General features: G+C 44.9%; 1 protein-coding gene across 4 annotated transcripts in view; it reads right to left on the reverse strand.

The window, feature by feature from the left end:
• Positions 1 to 22662, reverse strand: part of PLA1A (phospholipase A1 member A) — a 40115-nt gene that overhangs the window by 3669 nt on the left and 13784 nt on the right. For 2 of the 4 annotated variants that reach the window (XM_046002376.1, XM_046002377.1), the window contains exons 3-10: positions 16715 to 16916; positions 14534 to 14711; positions 13923 to 14031; positions 12827 to 12928; positions 10211 to 10300; positions 7636 to 7803; positions 6123 to 6212; positions 2564 to 2672 (exon numbers count right to left, since the gene is read on the reverse strand). In XM_046002376.1, coding sequence (XP_045858332.1) covers positions 2564 to 2672; positions 6123 to 6212; positions 7636 to 7803; positions 10211 to 10300; positions 12827 to 12928; positions 13923 to 14031; positions 14534 to 14711; positions 16715 to 16916 — 1048 coding nt within the window. Of the gene's footprint in view, positions 1 to 2559; positions 2673 to 6122; positions 6213 to 7635; positions 7804 to 10210; positions 10301 to 12826; positions 12929 to 13922; positions 14032 to 14533; positions 14712 to 16714; positions 16917 to 22662 lie in introns of those variants that run through there. The other 2 variants (XM_046002379.1, XM_046002378.1) reach the window with 2 other exon arrangements.

Below are 22662 nucleotides of genomic sequence, written 5' to 3' on the forward strand. Positions count from 1 at the left end.
CCTCTCTGCCTACTTGTGATCTCTCTCTGTCAAATAAATAAAATGTTTAAAAAAAAAAAGTAAATAAAAAAAAAAAAAGTGTAGTGGTTGAGGCTACGTCCAGAGTCTCAGCAGTAACTGGCCTGGGGCGGGGCTTGGGTGGGGAGGGGTCAGTGGTGTTTAATGCTCTCCTGGTGATTCTAACCAGAGGCCAGTTGTGTGTCATTGTCTTGACTCCTGCTAGCATCATCTCATCTACCAAAGCGCAGGAGAAGCAATGAAAACACCTGGTGGAAATAACACGACCTCAGACCGATGTAGTGAAAATTATTCAGCTATTATCTGCAAGACTTAGGTGGGCACGTGAAGGTCTGTGTTGGGATCCTGCCTGCCTGCCATCCCTCTCTCTCTGTGACCTTTGTGAGCCGGAGTCCTGGCTGGTGGCAGGGTGTTTGGGAGTCCAGAAGTGTGCTCCTCTGGGCACAGACAGAAATTTGTCTCCCCTGCTAGTACAGTTAATGTCTAACGCTGCAGCCTGAGAAATCTTTCCAAATTCCAATTTGATCTGGTCACTTTTCTGTTTCAAAGTCCCACTGGCTCCCACACCGCTCTCGAGATAAAAACCAAAATCCCTAATCTGTCCTTCAAACCTCGCACAGTCTGGTCCTGAGCAGTGCCCCCGCCCCAGCCTTCTCTCCCAGTGCTTCACCCTGCTCTCAGCTCCTGCTCCTGGGCTGCATTCTCACCAACCCTCCATTGGGTAACTCCTGAGAATTACTACTCAAACGTCACCTTCTCAGCCTTGGTCTGGCTCTGTCTTATCTGTCCTCCTGACACCCACCACTGTGGACAATTGGACACATCCGTGCACGTGCACTGCTCATTCCCGTGTTTGCACGTTCGTGCTTCATCCCCACCCTCGCAACCCACAAGTCTCAGGCTCCCCTGCCGGCAGGTCCCAGCGAGGTCTAACTTGCAGGAGGCACACTTAGTGGGGAGACCACTTTGGCTGTGATTCCAGAGGGGCTGTATTTCCTGCCTGCTGCCGGCTCCCACCACGCAGCCTCCTCCCTGGGTGGATCCAGCCGGCACTCTACCAACACCATGACCACCACCACCACCACCACCAGGGCTCTGTTCCTACAACCCCACAGGCCATTGGCCCCTTCCCTGTTGCTGATCCCTGCAGTGCCTCCCCACTAACCTTTTGGGTTTTCAACTCTTCTGACACATTTGTAATTAGTTCCCTGGGTTCAATTCCTTCTCTTGGACTCCAAGCTTGGGCTCTGGTTTCTGGACTGGACCCTGACTGAGACAGCAACCTCTCTGGTTCCTGCTGGCTTATGAGTAACTAACCAGTTGCTTTTTATTATTATTTATTTATTTAGTAAAGCAATAGAAGTTTATTTAAAGTTTTGGTTTTGTGTTTTGGGGTTTTTTGTTTGTTTGCTTGTTTGACAGAGAGAGACACAGTGAGAGAGGGAACACAAGCAGGGGGAGTGGGAGAGGGAGAAGCAGGCTTCCCGCCTGCTGAGCACAGAGCCCAATGCGGGGCTCAATCTTAGGACCCTGGGATCATGACCTGAGCTGAAGGCAGACGTTTAATGACTGAGCCACCCAGCCCCCCCCCCAAGCGATAGAAGTTTATTAAGTGAAGATACAGAAAAAGCTCTCAAGAGTGAGAGGGGTCCAGACAGGGTTGCCAACAGGGCCTCTAGGGCTGGACTTTTATAGAAAGCTAGCCAGGAAACTTAAATCCTTTTAACATCTCTATTGATAACACCTCCAGTGGCTAGCTTACTTTTTAGGCGTGGTTATTCTTTGATGGCCACAGGTGATTATCATAAAGACACCTGCTCCATATGACCCACCCCTCAGGCCCAGGGCAGGGTGGTGCCCCATGACCAGTTGCATTTTTTAAAGAGACAAGCACTTCTGCTGCTGGGTTTTTCTCCCTTGCCGGCATTGAGCCTCCAGTTGAAGTTCTCTATCGTCCCACCTCAAGCCTGGTCCTGCCAGCCGGTAGACCCAAATGTGCCCCCAAAGGAAGGAAATGCTCAGCCTGGTTCTTAGGATTAGCACCACATGGCCTCAAGCCCTGCTCTCCTCGTACTCATTTGCTAACTGACCCTCTGCCTGCGATTCAGTTCTAGGAACTCACCCAGTACCACACCCACTTTCCAGGAGTAGGTGCTTCCCAGGCTCTGGTCAGCCCTCCCTGGGCTAGTGGCTGAGGTCCTCCTACTTGCTGACATCACTGATGCCCCCTTCCTGGATTTCCATGACTAATGTTTCCTATCAGGGACCCAGTTCTCATGTTTTTACTAGCCCTCAAGACGTCCCATTACTTTTCTCACCAGCCTCCTCTGGTATTATCTAAATACACCATTCTTGGATTCACTACGGATCCTGAACCTGGGACCGTTCCCAGCATGTGTCTGTGGGTGCATCCGTCGTAGGTACTGCCCTCACCCCACCTCTAGCCTGGTGGGCTCGGGCCACCCCTCAGTAAGCACACAGGGCTGTCATGGGAGGGGTGTGTGTGTGTGTGTGTGTGTGTGTGTGTGGAGGGGCACTTACGTACATGGTGATCTTGACCAAGGAAGTAATATTGCTGCTCAGGAAGGTGACGGAGATGAGGGTGTCCTTGTTCCTTGGCTCCTGCAAGTAAAACTCCACGAGGCTGTGATGTACTGGGAAACCAAAGCAGAGCAGACGCTGGGCCAGAGGTCAATGGTGCCCAACGCACGCCAAGCCCCAGAGAGCAGCAGGGCAGGAATCTGAGATCTGCCTCTTAGCAGCAGATTACCTGCCGTCCCAGATCCTTAGCTTCCTCATTGTAAACTGGGGGTCATAAAAATATTTCTGAATGAGAGTTAAATGAGATAATATCTACAAAGTCCTTACACAGTGCCTGTGACTAGGAAGCATTCGATACATGTTAGTTTTTGTTATTACTTGTAATGCTAGAACATCCTATTCCTCCCAGCTTGCTGACATTATCTTCGTGTTGTGATTTTGAAAGAACTGAAAAGGATGTCTCTTATACTAAATAAGAACTCATAAAATGTAGCACTCACCCTCCCCTCCTCCCCCCCCCCCCCAGTTTTAGGAAGCCCACTCATGTGTAAGAGATGACTGTCTCCCTCTCTGTCACAGCCTGGGTGTGTCTGTGGCATCCGCACGCTCCCAGACAGCTTGGATCCTGGGGCTGTCAAAGCTTATGTCATTGACACCGACTGGATGAGGAGCCTGGCTCATGGTGATACCCTGGGACCTGCTGTCTCTCTGGCAAGAGAAATTAAAAAGAATTACAGCTTCTCTAACACCTTATCCTTTATTAAGGGGGAGGCCCAGCTGGCAGCATTTTGCAGCATCTTGGGTCTTGGGGCATTTTCACAGACCTCTCTGGTGTTTTGGTCCCGACAGAGCTGGAGAGGCAATCCTTCACTTCCGCCCTACTTGTACTTTTTCATTTGTCATGTTTAATAGGCAGCTATTGGAGGGACATCGAATGGCTTTAGGTAGACATGACACTAGGCTGGAGGAGTGCTGTGATCCAGCTGAGCCCATGGGGCTGGTAATAAGACTCACTGACAGGTGCTAGGACGCCAAGAACCCACAGGAAAGAAAACCAACGCTGTATGCTTCCCCTCTGTAGCAGAAAACATCCAATGCCATGCCCCTTCTGTCTCTCAGTTGTTTGCTGGGGGATGTGGATTGTTATGGTGATGGGCAAGGGCTGAATTGGAGTGGATAACCGAAAACTATGTAAGCTTTAGGGATTTCATTCTCTAGGCTGAGTTTGGTATATTACACCACTTCTTCCTTTGCCAGCAAGTCTCACCTCATCAACAAAGTTTCCTACAGTTCTGCTTCTCTTTTCAGTATCTGGAAGCCCCGGGAGCGTCATGTCTATTAATGTTGGATGGGTGGGAGCTGGGAGTGGAATCTAGTCTGTGCAAGGGTGAGACATGGGAAGCAGCACACGGAGCCTTGGATGGGAGGAGATCCAGGAGACCTGGATCCGAGGCCGGCCCTGCTTCCTCACTGTGTCCCTTTCCCTAAGTTACTCAACCTCTCTGGGTCCTGGTTCCTTCATCTGTAAACAACAACACTTGACATTACCTCACAGAACATGGCAAGGATGAAATGAGGTAATGGGGAGAAAGCACTTCATGAGAAATAATGTCCTACAAGGGGAAAGTAATATTGTTAGAAAATTATTATTTGGAGAAGCTTCTCTGCCCTCCTGGCGCATGCCTAGCAGGTGTCAAGGGTGACCACCGAACATTGCTGTGGCAATGGGAGCCCAGTGCCGTGGTGGTCTGGGGGGTGGGTGAGAGTGGGGAGCTACAGGCTGCTGGTGCCCCCTGAACCGCCAGGTGGATGGCCCATCCCCCCAGGTAGAGGAGGGTCCTAGCCGCAATGCTCAGAACAAAAAGCTGAGAACTGCAAGGCTGAGAGCATGTAGACAAGCAGGTATTCACACTGGCTTTTTTCTTTCTGTGCCTCTCTGAGGTTTGTGAATAGAGAGGGTCATGCTGCTGGACCACAGAGAGGGCATCTCACCACAAATAGGAAACAGTCACAAAAATGGCGACTCCATGCATCTGCCTCAACAGGGACCTTCGCATGCCTCCAGCCTCAAGTGCGCCCCAGGCTCCCTGCCGGTATTCCTGGCTGTGCAGATGGGGAGCAGTCGGTTCAGGTGGCTGCAGAGCTGGCCCGGGGCTGGAAGGAAAACTGGACATCTGGTCCTGGCATTGCCGCCTCTGCTGCCACTGAACAAAGCATCCTCCCTCGAGCTGACCTCTGGAGAGGGCGGTGGGGACAGAGGAGTGACCAAGAAACACGGCTGTAAAGAACAGATTGGCTCTCAGAAGCAGAGCAGAGGCCAGTGTGGAAGCGGGTGGTGGCATGGAAAGAGAATAGATTTGGGAACCAGAAGACCCAGAGTTGAATTCTGCCTTTTCCACCCCACTGTGTAGCCTTGGGCAAGAGGCTTCACCTCTCAGAGCCTCTCCTTCCTCACACCTTACTCAGAGTTGGGTTGTCAGGTGAGTGGGTATATGTGAGAAGCCCACCGTGGACTCTTGTAGCCCACATGCTCCAGGAATTCTCTCTAGCATGATAAGCACCCCCATCTAGTCTCCTCTGATTCTGACTGATAAAGGGAAAGGGACCATATTACTTACCAAGTTCCCGTCACTGTGCTAGCAACTTCCTGTATACTAGTTAATTTTATCCTCACAGCTGATTCTTTGAAGTAGGTATGTTATTGCTCTCATTTTCTACACAGATGTAGAGGTTCAGAAAGTTTAAGTCATATCTCCTGATCACATGTCTGGTAAGTACAGAAGCTGAGATTCAAATGCAAGTTTGTGTGACCACAGTCTGAGCTTCAGGCTCCACATCACATGGCACCAGAAGTTCTAGTACAAGGAAGGAATGGCTATAAAGATCCCTCCAACAACCAGAAAAAAGCTGACCCAAAAATCAGAATTAGCATGGCCATATAATTTATCATCCTAACAAGCATACTTTTGTCCTGTACCCACAATAAACCAGACAAGATCCCAGATAACAGCATAAAAAAGGAAGTATAGTCCTTCTACTTAAGATGCAAATAGCACAGGGAAAGATGATGCTCCAACCTGGGACGGATTTCATAGATTCTAAGACACACTTTCCTCTCACATTTAACATCTTTTCCCAGCATCTGCGCTTCAATGAACCGCCATGGTTAGAAGCAACAGTGAAGAACTGGAATAGGCACATGTACGGGAAGGAGGGCAGAGGGCAAGGTTTAATATTCTTCAGAGACCCTGATCTGGGAGGGTGGCCAGGGTGGGAGATGCATAAGGTGGGCACCAAGGAGGGAGCAAAAACGTATGTAGGAAGGAGGGGGCCTTCCCAGATACCATACTGCAGAGAACCCACCCTGGAGGGAGGCGGGAGGAACTAGGAGACGTATCCGGACAGTAACATGGCCTTAAGTCTTCATCTGAAGCAGAGCAATCTGAAAGTTCAGGATCTAAGACCAGTAGCTGCTGCTCCCCCCCCACCCCTCCTATCTTTGCCCCAGTCTTTCACCTCCCACCTCGGCCACCACTGAGCTACATGTCTTTCCCCCGACTTACCACAGTATGGAGCCCAGGCAGTGGTCAAGAGGAAGACTTTCACCTCCTTGGGAAGAGGCTCTATCTTGACACCACTTTGTTCCACCAGCCCTGGAAGTAGAGAGGCAAAGACAAAGACAGCAGAGCCCTGAGGAGGCCATTGCACTGTCCCATGGCACCCAACCACATTTGGATTCATTCATGCACTCGTTCATTCTGCAAACAAGGCCACTGTATGCTTATTCTATGCCATGCCCTATGGTGAGTCCCGGGGTACCTGCAACCCAGTCCAGCCAAGGATAAACACACAAGCAGGAAGTACATTCTTCAAATCATCTGGCCCATTCAAGAGATATTTAACATAAATTTAAAATTATGTCTCCAATTGGCAAAATAATCTATAAGGCATTGTTTTGATGGCATTTATACCCTGTGCAGACAAAGCACAGGAAAGTGTTTGACCTGAATAGTGGTCGACAAGTTATGGAAGGGCATTCCAAGCAGAGAATACAGTTAGTCAAAGACCCACAGGGTCAAGAAAAGAAATATTCTTGGAAGTTCAAGTAGTTAGTTCAGTTAGTTCAAGTAGTTCACATTTCCCTGGGGTGTTCAGGGCCACGGAAAGTGTAGCAAGAGGTGACGCTGGCAGACAGTGTGAGGTGGCCGTTTATAGCAGCAGGCCCATCACAGCTGGGGGAAATTGTGGCATATGCCCACTGAGTTGGAAGTCATGCTGATTTGCTTTATTGTGGGAAGCTACATCTACTTTAACATTTTGTCAGGCTGGTATCCGTTTCATTCATAGAAGGAATGACAGGCTGCTGCAGCTCTGAGTGGCAGCCAGGGGTGAGAAGTGAGAAAATGAGGGAGGAGCTATTTATACTGCCCAGAGTTATTCCTGAAATCCTTAATCTTGGAAAACCCTAGGATATCCTCAGCAATGACCTGTGGAAGGTGAGTTGAGGTCAGATCCCTCCGCCTTTTCCAAGCCCTTCTCCCCAGACTGGCCTGGATCCAGGAATGTGCCCAAGCCATCAAGCAATGAGACAGCCCTCCAGCTGGCCCGTGGCCACCACAGCCTCAAGCCTCTAAGGTGGGCCATGGGTGCCATTCTTGGGGGCTCACCACCACACCTTGATTTAGAGTCCATCAGGAGTTGGAGAATGACTGGCCTAGCTAGAAAGACCTGTGGCAAGCATCTGATCTTGGAGTGGAGGCAGTGGCTCTGGGCTATACCAATGATTCTAAAGTGTCCTGAGTCTGGACTTGCAGATGAGGGGCTGTGTGCTGTGTGTAAAAGGTGTGTGCAGAGCAAATATGGCATCAGGCAGCAATATAGAGGGTGAGGGGTGGGACGTGGAAGGCCAAATGTCTTCTTCCAGGTGGGAACAGGCTGAACACCTTATTGGTGAATTTTCTTACTCTGGCTGGATAGACTTCTTGATCATAGGAAATCAGGACTTACAGAGGTGGTAACTAGCAAGACTTGAACTTTCCCGAAATTGTCAAAGGAAGCCAAAGGGGTGGCATTTACCAATTCTTGGACAGGAAAGTAGAAAAGGGTTAAAACAATCCAGACATTGTCCAGCAAGAAAGGCCTTGTAGTTGACACAGGGAAAGGCCACGAGTGGACAGGAATTCTCCAGGGCACTGATGTAGAGGTGCACAGCCCTCATGTGATCACAGATAAGGTAACTGTAACCTGCACAGGGGGAAAGAAATACAACCAAGTCTTTAGTTTAAGACAAATGAAAATCTCTCCATCCTGCTTACTGTAATTCTGTTGAATTTTATATTCCAGCAGGCAATAAATACATGGTATCTCCTGAGTCACATTTTAAAATGTTAACAGACATGGCTACTATATTCTCCCTCTTCTTTTGAATTTTCCTGAGATATGTAAACTTAATCTATCCAAAAAAAATTGCTTAGGGGTGCCTGGTTGGCTCAGTGGGTTAAAGCCTCTGCCTTCGGCTAAGGTCATGATCCCAGGGTCCTGGGATCGAGTCCTGAATTGGGCTCTCTGCTCAGCAGGGAGCCTACCTCCCCCTCTCTCTCTGCCTGCCTCTTTGCCTACTTGTGATCTCTGTCTGTCAAATAAATAAATAAAATCTTTATTAAAAAATTGCTTAATTTGAGATCCATCTTCCACGATCACGCAAACTCTCTTTTGGAAAATGGGAACTTGCTGGGAATTGGTAATCCTGACCCACTTCTTACAGTGAATATCTGTTTGCACATTTTACCTTCTTCATCATCACCTACACAACCCAATTTTTTACAACCTCATGATACCCAACGTAGCAATGAGACATTCAAGGGAGTCAGCAGCAGTTCACGGTAAATCTCTGAAAGTCAATGTGCTTCAAGTTCACCTGGCCAAATGACCGATACACTGAATTTACCAAATGTCCCAATTTAATAAAAACTTGGTTTTCTTGTTATTGTTTACTGTATACAAATTTGAAGTAACTCACAACAGATGAGTTGGCTGGGCTAAGAGGTCTACTACAGTGAGCCACAGCTCTAGGATTCTGGGTCTTCAGATTCTCCCTTCACCTTGGGACGCCCACTCTGGGACCAGCAACCAAGTCTGAGCTTGTATTAATTTGCCTTCCCCCATGGTTGGAACACTCTATGGGCAAGCTCCTTCTAGGTGCAATAGGGAGCTAAGGGACACAAACTAACCCTTCTCAAACTGTGTTATGAAGAAAAATGAAAAGTGGCCACCTAAAATGCCACAGAAATATTCAAAGTCATCAAAACCAAAAAGATCCTATCTGATAAAAAAAAATGCTAGAAAATCTATAAATTGTGAAAAGAAACGTGTTTTTGGAAAATCAATAAATTTGGTAAATTAGATTAGAGGTTATTCAATAAGATTGTCAAAAGAGTCCTTAAAGTGTCAAAAATTTGGTAAAGCAGGAAAAGACTAAAAACACCGTAAACAGAAATCAGGATAAAATTCTCATAAAAAATGCTGATAGGTTGACTACATTCATAAGAAGAATAAAAAAAGATTAAACAACCCTTGATCCTTAACTTTTGACAAATTCAATGTTATTTAAAATAATGCTAAAAAGAATGTATTCAAAGAGAACATTCCAGAATACAACTGACCCTGAACAACAAGGGGGTTGGGGCACCATGCAGTTGAAAATCCATGTATAGGGGCGCCTGGGTGGCTCAGTGGGTTAAAGCCTCTGCCTTTAGCTTGGGTCATGATCCCAGGGTCCTGGGATAGATCCCCGCATCGGGCTCCCTGCTCAGCAGGGAGCCTGCTTCCTCCTCTCTCTGTCTGCCTCTCTGCCTACTTGTGATCTCTGTCTGTCAAATAAATAAATAAAAATCTCAAAAATAAAAGAAATTAAAAAAAAAAAGAAAATCCATGTATAACTTTTCACTCCTCCAAAACTTATTTATTAATACCCTACTGTTGACAGGAAGCCTTACTGATAACATAAACAGTTGATTAACACATATTTTGTAGGTTATATGTATTCTATACTGTATCCTTACAGTAGAGTAAGCTTGAGGAAAGAAAATGTTAAAAATCATAAGGAAGAGAAAGTACATTTAGAGTACTCTACTGTATTTATCAAAAAAACCCATGTATCAGTGGACCCGTGCAGTTTAAACTCATGCTGTTCAAGCATCAATTGCGTATTTAGAAAAGAAGAAGTGTATATTCATTGAATGTACTCAAGATAATTATCTTGAAAACAGTTCTGGGGAACTGCCAAATTTAATAAGTTTAGGGAAATGGTCAACAGTGGGTTGATCCTTCAGCTAGCCAGGTTTGGGCATGTCTTTCTACTTCTGCCACAATTAGGCTCTTGCCCCGGATATAGTTAGTGTGGACCATGCCACAACATGGCGCTCAGGAAGAATAGGGTTATTGGCTTGAGTGATGATCGATCACTGCAGGACCTAAGAAATGGGGAGGCCAGTGAAAATATGGTGCAAGCTTTTCATTTCGGGCCCTCCTCCACCAGAATTCCCTGGGCTCCTAAAGACATGTATTCAGTAAGTGCAGGGAAAGGCATTATGGGGCATAGCAAAGGACACTAGGGCTTCACCCAAACCCCAGCTCCGTCTGGCTCTCTGACCTGCATGAATGAAGGTGGGACAGCCAGGCTGGTCTTGGCCTCCATTGACAAAGTAGTCCACGTGTCCAACAGGAATCCGGATACCCAAATCTGAAAGGAGGAAGAATCCCATTATTCTGGATTGCAGAGGCATATTTTCCAGGCCCCACAGGGGGGTCCCCTGGCAGCAGAGCCTGAACTCTGACTTTGGAAGCCCACCCACTCTGTGTGCTCATTGGGTGCCTGCCTCACTCCCTAGTGCTGGGACACGGCAGACCGTGCCCTCTGTTTTCTACACTGAAAGGCAGCCAAGAAGAATAAAGCCATGAGCAGATAATCATATTTGTCTAATAAAATCAAGAAAAATAACTCTGGTATTTTCTGATAACTCACCAAATGTTATAAGCTTGGTAAATGTCCTTATCAAACAAGCGCTTATTTTGTTTGGAGCAATAGTTCAGCAGATATATATTTGGGGCCACATTTCCACAGTCCCCCTCATATTTTTGTGCTATCTTGATGGAGCAGAAACCTGGCTAATTTGAAAGATTGTGCCCTGGAGTACCAATTTCATCAATGTGGCCATATCTGACCCTCAGACTGGGTCCAAGCCAGCTGCCAAAGACCCCAAGTTTCCTCTTTGTAACATCTTTCCCCTTCCCACATCACTACTGTAAGAGATTGGTTGTATGTTACTTTTTTTAAAAATTTTTATTTATTTGACAGAGCGAAATCACAACTAGGCAGAAAGGCAGGCAGAGAGAGAGGAGGAAGCAGGCTCCCCGCAGAGCGGAGAGCACGATGTGGGGCTCGATCCCAGGACCCTGAGATCATGACCTGAGCCGAAGGCAGAGGCTTTAACCCACTGAGCCACCCAGGTGCCCCTGTATGTTACTTTTTTAATGGCATCTATCCAGGGCTTAGCCAAGGACCTAGAAGTTGTCCTTGCTTCCTCTCTTTCCCTCATTCCCTACACTTAGCCCATCACCTGTCTGGTCAGCTCTACCTCCAAACTGTATTTCAAATCTTTCTACTTCTCAACGTCTCTACTCCCCCCCACCCCTGTGTAAGCCCCCACCATCTCTCATCCAAACCACTCCTGCAAACTCCTTATAATGAGCTTCCAGGCTCCCTTAACATCCCCTGCAGCCAAGTCTCTGCCCAGCAGCCACAATAATCTTTACAAGAAATCCTAATGCCTCCCTGTAGAATAGATTGTAAATTCCTCCCCATGGCCAGACTGAGCAGGCCCCCCTTCTCCTGCCTCACTCTCTGCTATCTGACTATGTGGTTTTCTTTGCTGTCCCCACTCACATCCCGACTTTGCTTTTCTCTACCTCAAATGTTTTCCCAGATCTTCCCAGGGCTGGTTCATTTTCACCTGCAAAGTCTCACCTTGGATAGACTTTCTTCAATAACCTATCTGAAGGGGCTCCCCCACCCAAATCACCCTCTGTTCCCCTTCCTCCACCATCGTAGTCACAGTGTGTAATTATGTCTGCTTACTTGTCTGTTCTACAGCCTACAGCAGGGACTCTGCCTGTCTTTTTTTTTCTGCTATATCCCCAATACCAGCACCATGCCTGTCATATTGTGAGTATCTAATATTTATAGTAGGAAGTAATGAATGAATGCCTGCTCAATTAGTCTCTATTTCCACGTGGGTGGGACCTTCTTCAATGCCCTGCACACTGCTGTATTCTCAGTGCTGACTCATAGCTCAATAAAAATTGGTTAGACAAAATGGAATGCTTCCCCCCCTCGTCACATTAGAAGAAGGGATCCCCCAACTTTGAAGGGGACTGAGAGGCCTCACTCTGGTAAATAGGAACCTAAAAGTCACCTATTTAGCAAATTTAAAAACAGAAGGGTTAACCTTGACAATTAACCGGTTAACCCAACAGCTAGGCAGAGGCCAGTGGGCTTTGCTTTCCTATCTGTGAGATGATGAAGGTAGAAAAGAGGGTTAAATAATATGACTCCATGGGTTTCTTCCAGAACTCTGAATCTGTGAGTGCTAGGTGCTAGAAGGCGGCTTCTGACCCAAAGGAATGAGACACGGACACTTCTCACTTGAACTGCACACTCTTCTGGTGAGGGATAGGCATTATTTCTTCCTGCACCCACCATGCTGAACACAAGGCCTGGCCACTTCTTGGGCATTTCATAAGGGGTAGAAATGAGGAAGAATGCCTACCCCTCCTTCCCAGATGGTCAGAATAGCTTCATTTGGTCATAATGTATTTAGGGTTGTAGGTCTTTCCTATGCCTGTCACTGTTGGCGGCGAGGATTCTATTCTTCATTGGTCTGAAGGGCTGGGCTCCTCACTAGGGAGGAGGGAAGTCCTGACAGGACTGAGTATCTGCCCCAGACATGGAATGCCCCAATCCCATGGGGCCAGTCACATTCACCCTGAAAAAGCAGCATGACTTTCCCAGATGCCTGCTAGACAGCAATCCCCTCCCCCACACAGCCTCATCACAAGGTTTAGTATTAATCAGAGATCAAGATGACTCCTCCCTTCAACAAAAGCTCAGAAAGGAGGGAAACTGCCCAGAACCGCACAGATACTGGCTACCTAGCCCCTTCTGGGCTCATTTCCTGCCCCTAGGAGGGCCACCCACCCCCACACTCACTGTCAGCATCCGTGTGGATGGCCTCCACGAAGAGGGCGTCTCCAGGGTCCAGGCGCTCCTCCAGGCTGGCTTTGGTGTACTCCGGTCCAGCGGGGTCCAGGCCTGCTGGGACAGACTGATGTCAGGGGCCCTTTCCTCTCAGTTGCCGCAGCCCTCGTGGACCTACCACACACCTCTCAGGGCCCTTCCCAGTCAGTTCCTCCAGTCCTCCACCAAGGACCCAAGGGTAAGAGGACAGCTCAGGACCACTGTACCCAGGAAACCCCACGTTGTCGTCTACAACTCTCAATGACCTAGCTTCTCTGGCTCTGAAATGAGCTTGATAACATCAGTCATTTGGTAAGGGCTAATGTAAGTAATATTGATCCTCATGTACTCATCACAACAGCTATAATCTTTGGAGCAGTTACTGGGTGCTAGACCTTGTGCTAGTCCTCATAACAACACAGTGAAGTAAAAATTACTATCCCCATGTCTTAGTCTGAATGCCTTTTTCTCTCTTTCCCAAAAAGCAGACCCTGAGACAAGGACTTGAAGCCCAAGAAGCTTATTTGGGAGAAGATCAGAGAGAGTATAGTGAGGGAATAGGAAAATTAGAGTATGAAAAAAACGAATGTTTTCTCATTTGGGGCAACTGGGTCTTAGCCCACTGGGACCCTTCTGAGAGGCTTTGTAGAACATGACTCAGAATTGTCCCACTGAAGGGCCAGAAAGATCGGGGTATCTACCACACAGCTCTAGTCCCTTATTCATTGAGAGTAGCTTCTGAAGCATGAAGTCCCCAGGGCTTTTGCAAGTATTTAGCATAATTGTCTAAGGGTGATTTCCACAGTGGGCCAAGCAGATATGAGCTATTACAACTAATTGTACAGAGGTAGTAACTGAGGCTCAGAAGAAATACGTGGCTTCTTACACTGACATTAGAGATCACACAATAACTGTTTCAGGCAAGAGGGCCACAATAAATAAATTTTAGTGGAAATAGATAATTCAATCATAAGAACAAAGATCTCCTCTGCCCACCTCAACAGAGGCATTGCCAGGGCATTCTCTCTCTATCTCTAAACTTGGGAGGATGGGCAGAGAATAATGTTACCTGTGATCCGTCCTAATTGGCCTTTGTAGAAATGTCCCACCATGCCCCCAACGTGGGCCCCCAGGCTAACTCCAATAATGTGGATTGAAGACTCTGGCACACCCAGCACCTAGAATAGGGCATTTATAGGAAACTGCATGTGGGCCACAGCAGCCCCTGGCCTCACAGGCTCACACTTTTCCCTGAAGCTTCAGAATCAGAGGGCCCTGGGTATGACATACCCCCACACATGCTTTGGGAGAAGAAGGCAGAATTTTCATCCCATTCATGACTTGCTCTCTTCCTAGACACCCCACTTTGATGACTGCCTCACTTTCTCTTTGGCGCCTTAAGTGTGTGAGTAATGACCATGGCCACTTCCTCTTGAGGGACTCTATATCTAACGTCAGTGGCACATTCTACAGAGGAGAAGCAGAGGTTCAGAGAGGGGCAACAACTTGCCCAAAGTCAACACTGTATGTGGTAAAGTGGAGATTAGAAGGGAAGACCCACAAGTTACTGGGTGGCTCTGCTTCTGCTCTAAAGCTCCTCTTCATGTATTGATGCCTCTTTTCTGTCCTCTGTCTCCTCATAAGCAGCCAAAACTCACCCCCAAGCCCTTCAGCACCTACCAGGAGTTTTCTGAGGAAACGGGAGATCTCAAGTCCCAGCTTAACCACATTTTCCACGGCTGAGAAGTAGACACCTGTAGAACCATAAACCCAGTCCACAGCAATCACATTAGCATTTGCTGCCCGAAGAAGACTGTCAATGAATTTATCAATCCAGGAAGGCTTTGTACCTAAAGCCCTAGACAGGGGGCCAAGGAAGGATAGGAAAATTATCTGTTAAGTCAATATCAATTGTCATGGAAATGACGACACTCTCTATTAACAGAATAAATGGGGTTGGGGGGCGGGTGAAGGTCAAAACAATTAAGGAGGGTATAAATGAGCAATAAATTTTGGCATTTTGGCATTTAACCATTTTGGGCATAGGGAGAGCTTAATCCCAAAGTCACCAGGGCTTCAGCCTGTATATATGGAGACTTTGTGTAAATTATAAAAGGGCCTTTTGTTTCTGGTAGGTGCAGCCTCATAACAGGGCCTGGAACTCACGTGGGATTTCAGCCCCATCAGCCCCAGTCTGGTATCTTTGTGCGGTGCGTACTGCACACACCATGTATGTTGACCCTGCTTGTGTCACTCATGGGGGAGAAGAGATAGCTTTGGACCTTAGAGTTATGATTTGCCATCTTAATTCTCATTCTGTAATATAAGCACTCTCTTTGAGGGATGATTTGATTTACTTGTTCATTCAGTCATCCTTTCATTAATTCAATGAGCCAGGCAGTAGGTTAGGTGCTTTGTGAGAAATAAAGAAAAATAATGGGATGCCTGGGCAGCCCAGTCGGTTAAGCTTCTGCTTTCGGCTCAGGTCATGATCCCAGGGTCCTGGGATGGAGTTCCACATCAGGCTCCCTGCTCAGTGGGGAGCCTGCTTCTCCCTCTGCCTGCTCTGCCTGCTGCTCCCCCTGCATGTGCTCTCTCTCTGACAAATAAATAAATAAAAATTGAAAAAAAAAAAAAAGAAAGAAAAATAAGATACATTTTCTATTCTTTTGGAACTTACAGTATAATTGGCTTTTCTAGGAAAAGGAGAATGGTAAAAAAAAATTCATAAAGCTCTCCCAAGAGACTGAGACGGGGAGAAGTTTTCTCAGTGACCCACAGTAAGGGAATAGTAAGGGCACGTTCATGTGGGCAGAGGAGCCCAAACTGGGTGTGTGCCACAGAACGTGGCTTCGGGGGATCTAGGAACAGATGGAGTGACAACCTGCTGAGCTCTCCAGCTCTGTTAGCTATCTCTGGGTTGGGATACACTCAGCCTTGGAGAGTGGCTGAATATGTGATTTGCTGGAGGAGAGACTTTGGCACAAGAGTGAGGAAGAAGGCCTAAGGAGGGAGGTGGCTGGGTCCCCGGAGTCCAGTGACTCGAGAAGCAGAGGGAACCCAGAGACTCTGTAATGGTAATCCTTTGTGCAGTGCCTCGGTGTCCACCTCTTCGTTGGACGGCCCCATCTCTAGTTGTTTGATATCACTACTATTTTACTGCATTCTCTCCTTTCCTCCCACCAACCTTCCTCTGTTTTTGGCCTTGTCACTGGGCTCTGGAGAGAAGATGTTGGAAGGATGGATGGTGGTTGAATTGAGACTCAGTGTTACAACAAAATTTGGACTATAAGGTATCAGAGAAATTGGAGAAGAGAAGTGTCTAGCACCTGAGGAAGGTTAACCTCAGGAGATGATGGAAGTAGCACCCATGAGTGGAAGTTTTTAAATCGTGAAACTAGGGAAGAAATGAAGAAGAGGAAATAAACCCTTGGATAAAAACACCATGCTGTTACTCTGATTGCACAAAGCCTATGACCTCATTGGCTGAAATGAATCATAAAACGCATGCTTCAGGGAGAAAAGGATCACTGAGACCATCTGTACCACTTCCCTTTTATTCAGACGTGGAAACCAAGGCTCCATGTGCTGGGGCAACTTGTTCAGGATCATACATTATTTACTGTTTGAGAGCTGTAGACAAGACTGAGTGGAGGAGTAATGCACAAGACCCACAAGAATGAACAATACAATGTGTATTCACATTGATATGAGACACCTTCAAAGAGAGCAGGAGGTGAAAGATGAAACATGGGACTGTCAATAAATCCATTTCTCCTCTTGCTCCCACTAACTTCCTATGGCATTATGGTCACTCTCTAGTTCCTAGCTGGAATGTTTCTATTGGCTGATTACTCCCACCTGAATCCATGGATGAGTAGTTTGGTTCCCAGAGTGACATTGAACCCAGAGTTTTGGATGTCACTACTTTCCTGCACTAGCTGCCCACAGCTGGGATCCAAAGGGGTGAAGAGGAGAAACTGGACTTTGAGATTGGTGCCTTGGAGAAGATTAGCATTCTGGAAGTCACTGCACTTTGTCTGTGCGGTAGGAGGTACATCTCCTGGAGGAAAAAAAAAAACAAAAGAAAAACAAGAAAGGTCTAAGGTGAGGTCATCTGTTCTTAGAAGGAAGAAAAGTATTCTATTTAAAAAAAATTTTTTTTAGTTTTTTTATAAACATATAATGTATTTTTATCCCCAGGGGTACAGGTCTGTGAATCACCAGCTTTACACACTAGGAAGAAAAGTATTCTTGAGAGGAAGAAAGAAACAGGGGCTTACAAGCATTTATTATAAATCAGCTAGTGCACTATTCTGACTAATTTATTAAACACATCACTTCCGTAACCAAAATCTGTGAATAGTTTTCATGTATAAAGATACAATGCCAGAATAGAACATGACTATTACTCAACCAGAAAAGACTAAAGGCCACGGTGAAGTGGATATTGTTATGAAATAAATCAAGTTGCCCCTATAAATTGATATATTAAAGTCCTAACACCGAGGACCTCAGAATGTGACTGCATTTGGAGATAGTCTTTAAAGAGGTTATTATGTTAAAATAAAAATAAAGCCTGAATCATCTAAACCACGGGCTCCAGGAGCACTCTGCCTGTTCAACTACTGCTTCCTCTGTTCTGGCCACGTGTCTTCCCAGCTCTTTCTCACACTATACAGTCCTAGATCCCCTGAGGGTGTTTGTACTGGCCATCCCTTCTGCCCGGAGTGTCCTCCCACAGACATCCTCTCTCTTCTCCTTCAAGTCTTTGCCTGTCAAAGGTAACTACCTCGTTTAAATTGCCACCTGCCTGTGCCCTTCACCCAAGTTCTGTCAATCCTCCTCGTCCTGATCTATTTGCTCTTATAGCAATCATCCACTTCTAACCTCCTATGGCATTTACTAGTTTACTATTAAGTGTATTGTTTATTGACTTCCCTACATTAGGATATACTTTCAAAGAAGGCAGGAATTTTTACCCATTTTGTTTACTGCCTAGAATAGTGTCTGCCACAGACAATAAACATGAAAAGCTGGTTCTTTGAAAAGAATAATAAACTAGATGTACTTTTGATAAGGCAGAGTAAGAAAAAAAGAGGGAAGTCACAGGTAAACAATGTAGAGAATAAAAAGGGGATATAAATAGATTAGATTTTTAAAACCATAAAAGAGCATGTTTATATCCACCCAAAAGTTCAAAATACATTTTCTTCCTAGAAAATGGACAATTTCCTAGAAAAGTATAGCTTACTGAAACTTACTCAAGAAAGAAAAAACAGAAAGTCAAATGTCAAACTGTAGCATTAGGGAATTGAAACAGTAGTTTTCAATCTCTTCATCAAAAAAACTCTACCAGGCCTGACTGTTTTACAGAAAAATTCTACCAATCCTTCGATTCTCATCACTGTTCTGGAGAATAGAAAAGGGGAGAGAGAATCTAAATTCATTCTATGAAAAGAATGAAGATATCAAAACTGGACAAGGACAGAAGGAGAAAGGAAAATGGAAGGCCAATTTCACTATTAAACAGACACGTAAAAACCTGAATTATCAGCAAATCTAAGCCCATAAAGGATAACAAGAACTAAACATGCATCATGGCCAAGTAGGGTTTAATCCAGGGAATGAAAAGATGGCTTAACATTAGAAGATATATTAATGTAATTCACATATGAAAAATTAAAGAAAAAATATGCTCATCTCAATAGATGTAGAAGAAAAAAGCACAACAAAATTTAATACCCAACATTTCTTAACCTAAGAAAAATTGTTTACCAAGAACCTATAGCAATGACCATATTTATGAGTGAAACATTAAAAACATTCCATTTAGAACTGGAAACAAATGAGAATGTCTGCTATCAGTGCTTCTATGAAATATTGTACTGAAAGGTCTAGTTCTTGCCAGGGAAACAAGACAATAAAATGGGATCAAAGTTACAAAGTTTGAAAAGGAGGCAAGATAATCGCTAATATTTGCAGATGATAGAATAAAACTTTAGATCACTTGGGAATATGGAAGGTGACGTAGTGAATCATGTTCAGATATCCCCTCTCCCCAACCCACACTCCAACCAAAGACTAATCGTAGATGAATATCAAAAGAGAAGAGATGAAGACATAGCCACTCTCAAATAGAAAGATTATATCTCTGTGAACAAGAACCAGAACAGAATTGCAAGATGGTGCTGAGTTCCTAGTCTGGAAGAAGGCAGTGGTTGTGAGATTCAGCTCTGTGAGGTAAGTGGGGTCTAGAGTGCTCTATGTCAGGTGTAGAAGGTCAGCACCAGGCTGACCTGTGGTGGGGGGGGGGGGCGCTCCCTGGCTCTGTTAAGGAAGCTAAAAACAAACAAACAAAAAATCCCTATTAACTTTTTACCTGGGGCTATAGCTTTATTTAGGCAGAGTTGAAAGACAAGGACTCACTAATAAGAGCTGAGACAACTCCACCACCCCCCCCCCACCACCCCCAAATCCCCCCCCCACCCCCGGCAACTGGAGGAGAGAGTCAAAGATGAGAAGGTGGGGAGGGAGGAGCCTGGGTGGCTCAATCAGTAAAGTGTCTGCCTTCAGCTCAGGAAACGATTTCCCCAGTGTCCTGGGATCCACCTCTGTGCTCAGCAGGGAGTCTACTTGTCCCTCTCTCTCTCCCTCTGCCCATCCTCTACCCCTGCTCTTGCATGCTCTCTTTCAAATGAATACATAAAATCTTAAAGAAGATGAGAAGGGGAGGAGGTGATGGGGGGAGGCCAAACACAAGCTTCTCATTGAACATTGAAATGAAACTAATCTATTGTGTTAGAAGACAAGATAATAGTTATCTTTGGGGTAGTAGTGATTAAGAGGGGATACATGGAAAGGGTTTTAAGAAACTGGTAATGTTTTATTTCTTGACCCAGATGTTGGTTACACTGGTGAATTCACTCTGAAAATTCCTTAATCTGTATACTAATAATCTGTGCACTTGTCTATATATGTGCTACACTTTAATAATGAGTTTACCTAAAAAAATCCTACAAACAAAATGCCTACATATATACAGAAATCGAATGTTTACAAAGATAGTCAATAAAACCAATAAATGAATTATGAATTCATTCTAGGTAAAATAAGGTTTTAAAAGCCTTTGACATTGACTTTAAAATAAATATGCTGAGGGGCACCTGGGTGGCTCAGTGGATTAAAGCCTCTGCCTTCAGCTCAGGTCATGATCCCAGGGTTCTGGGATCAAGCCCTGCATCGGGCTCTCTGCTCTGCAGACAGCCTGTTTCCTCCTCTCTCTCTCTGCCTGCCTCTCTGCCTACTTGTGATCTCTGTCTGTCAAATAAATAAATAAAATCTTTAAAAAAAATAAAATAAAATAAGTATGCTGAGAATCTACAAGGATAAAAATAAAGACAGAGAATAAGAAATCATGAAATAAAAACATGCATAAGTGATAAAATAAGTTATGTAGGAATAAACCAGTTCAAAAATTGGAAATGAAAAAGATAACCATTGAAATAAAAAAGGATCAATACTATCATGTTTAGTACAGAAGTAAAAAACTTTATAAAATTAATTAATTTAGAGAGAGAGCATGAGCAGGGTGAGGGACAGAGAGAGAGGGAGACAGAGAATTTCAAGGCAATTCCACACCCAGTGCAGAGCCTAACCTGGGGCTCAATCTCATAACCCTGAGATCTTGACCTGAGCCAAAATCAAGAGTTGGACACTTAACCGACTGAGCCACCCAGGCACCCCAGAAATAAAAACCTTTTAATATGAAAGTACAGTTAAAAAGTATAGACGTAGATGGAGAGGTTCCAATTTTTATCTAGTAGCTATGCTCTAAAGGAAGAGGAGAGGCAGCAGTATTTTGAAAAGATCATTGTTAAGAATTTTCCATAACTGAAAAAATATATTAGTTCTCCAATCAAAAATTACACTTGGTGATAAATGAGATAAAAAATAAACAGGGGTGCCTGGGTGGCTCAGTCAGTTAAGCATCCAACTCTTGATTTCTGCTCAGGTCATGATCTCAGGGTTGTGGGATTGAGTCACAAATTGAGCCCCATGTTGAGCCCCCCATGGGCTCTGAGTTCAGCAGGAAGTTTGCTTCAGGATTGTCTCTCTCCCTCTGCCCCCCTTTCTCAAATAAATAAATAAACTTCTATAAATCAATTAATCAATCTATAGGTATATTATAGTATAACAACAGGACATCATGGATAAAAAGATATTTTTTAAAAATTCCCAAATCTTGGGTGGGTGGCTCAGTAGTTAAGCGTCTGCCTTTAGCACAGGTCATGATCCCAGAGTCCTGGGATCAAGACCGGCTTCGGGTTCCCTGCTCAGAGGAAAGCCTGCTTCTCCCTCTCCCACTCCCCCTGCTTCTGTTCCCTCTCTCACTGTGTCTCGCTCTGTGTCAAATAAGTAAACAAAATCTTAAAAAATAAAAATAAAAATTTCCAAATGCTTTGGAAAACTTTGAAGAAATGGATAATTTTCTAGAAAAATATAATTTAGTAAACTGACTAAAGAAGGAATTGTAAACCCAAATTAAACTACGAGCATCCAAACATTAAACTGGTAATCAAGAGTCTTCTCTGGCACTAAGATACACTAGAGCTAGATGGTTTTACCCAAGAACTCCACCGCTTTAAAGTACAAGTAATCTTTATCTTATATAAGCTGTTAATAGAATAAAAACTTATTTCATGAGGTTATAATAATCCTAGAATCAACAGAACATGGGTAATACAAGAAAAGAAAATGATAAATAAATTTTTATGGACATACATGCAAAATAATATATATAAGTATATAAAAAAATAAAAATAAATTTTGGCAAAATAAAACAGCACTGTTTGAAAAAACACACCATGGTTAAAGGGTTTGTTCCTGGTGATCTTAGTCCGATTGGGCTAGCATGTGGGATTAAGAAGAAAATATGAGAAATTGTCTTTATAGTAAGATTGCTTAAACAAGCCACCAGACGCAGAATTAAGACAACAATGCAATAACAATTTTTTCTATCAAGTTGACAACATGAAAAATGTTTGATACTACAAAGTATTGGCAGACAGGCTGGGGAAATGCCATGCTTACTTACTAATAAATTGTCATAGCTTCTTTGCAGGGCAGTATTTCCCACATCTATCAATAATGCATAAGACAGAAATCCTTTCAGATATAGTATATCATGTATAAACAGCCATGTAGAATAACAAGAGAACTCTGTGGTTCATATGGCAGAATTTCACACGAACACACAAATTTGATATACATAAAAGGAGGCCATTTTATACACAGACACAAATGCGTACTCAAGAGAAAGCACACATGATGCTGAGTAACACCTTTTAAAAGTTCCCTGTTAAGGCAGGGGTGAATGCATTTATGCACGCTGAACTTTGGAGCAGGGAGGGGTGCTGAGGGAGGCAAGGAGGTATTTCAAGAGAGGGAGGAATCATGGCAGGTCTCTTGGAAGGTGTGAAGAGCATACATCAACAAAAAGGTATGAGCAGCTCCAGGCAGAAGCACTGATACATTCTAAAGCCAGGGACTGACAATTAAATGTCTGGTGAACACGAATGAGTGGGGACTTGCAGGGGAGGTGGGTTGGGGGTAAGCTTTCCCAGCAGAAGGACCAGTGCTCAGAAGAGAGGGATCTTCACCAGCCAGAGAACCTCCAGGCCCCGGGAGTGTTTACATTTGCTACATTAAGCAGCAGGCATGGTGGGTGGGGTTTTTACCTGGGGAAAGGTGCAATGCAAAGTGGCACTTGAAGGAATTTTTTCTAAATGTCATCCTTTCTTTTGTGG

The sequence above is a fragment of the Meles meles genome, chromosome 4 (assembly GCF_922984935.1).
Source record: "Meles meles chromosome 4, mMelMel3.1 paternal haplotype, whole genome shotgun sequence".
In the NCBI taxonomy this organism is placed as follows: Eukaryota; Metazoa; Chordata; class Mammalia; order Carnivora; family Mustelidae; genus Meles; species Meles meles.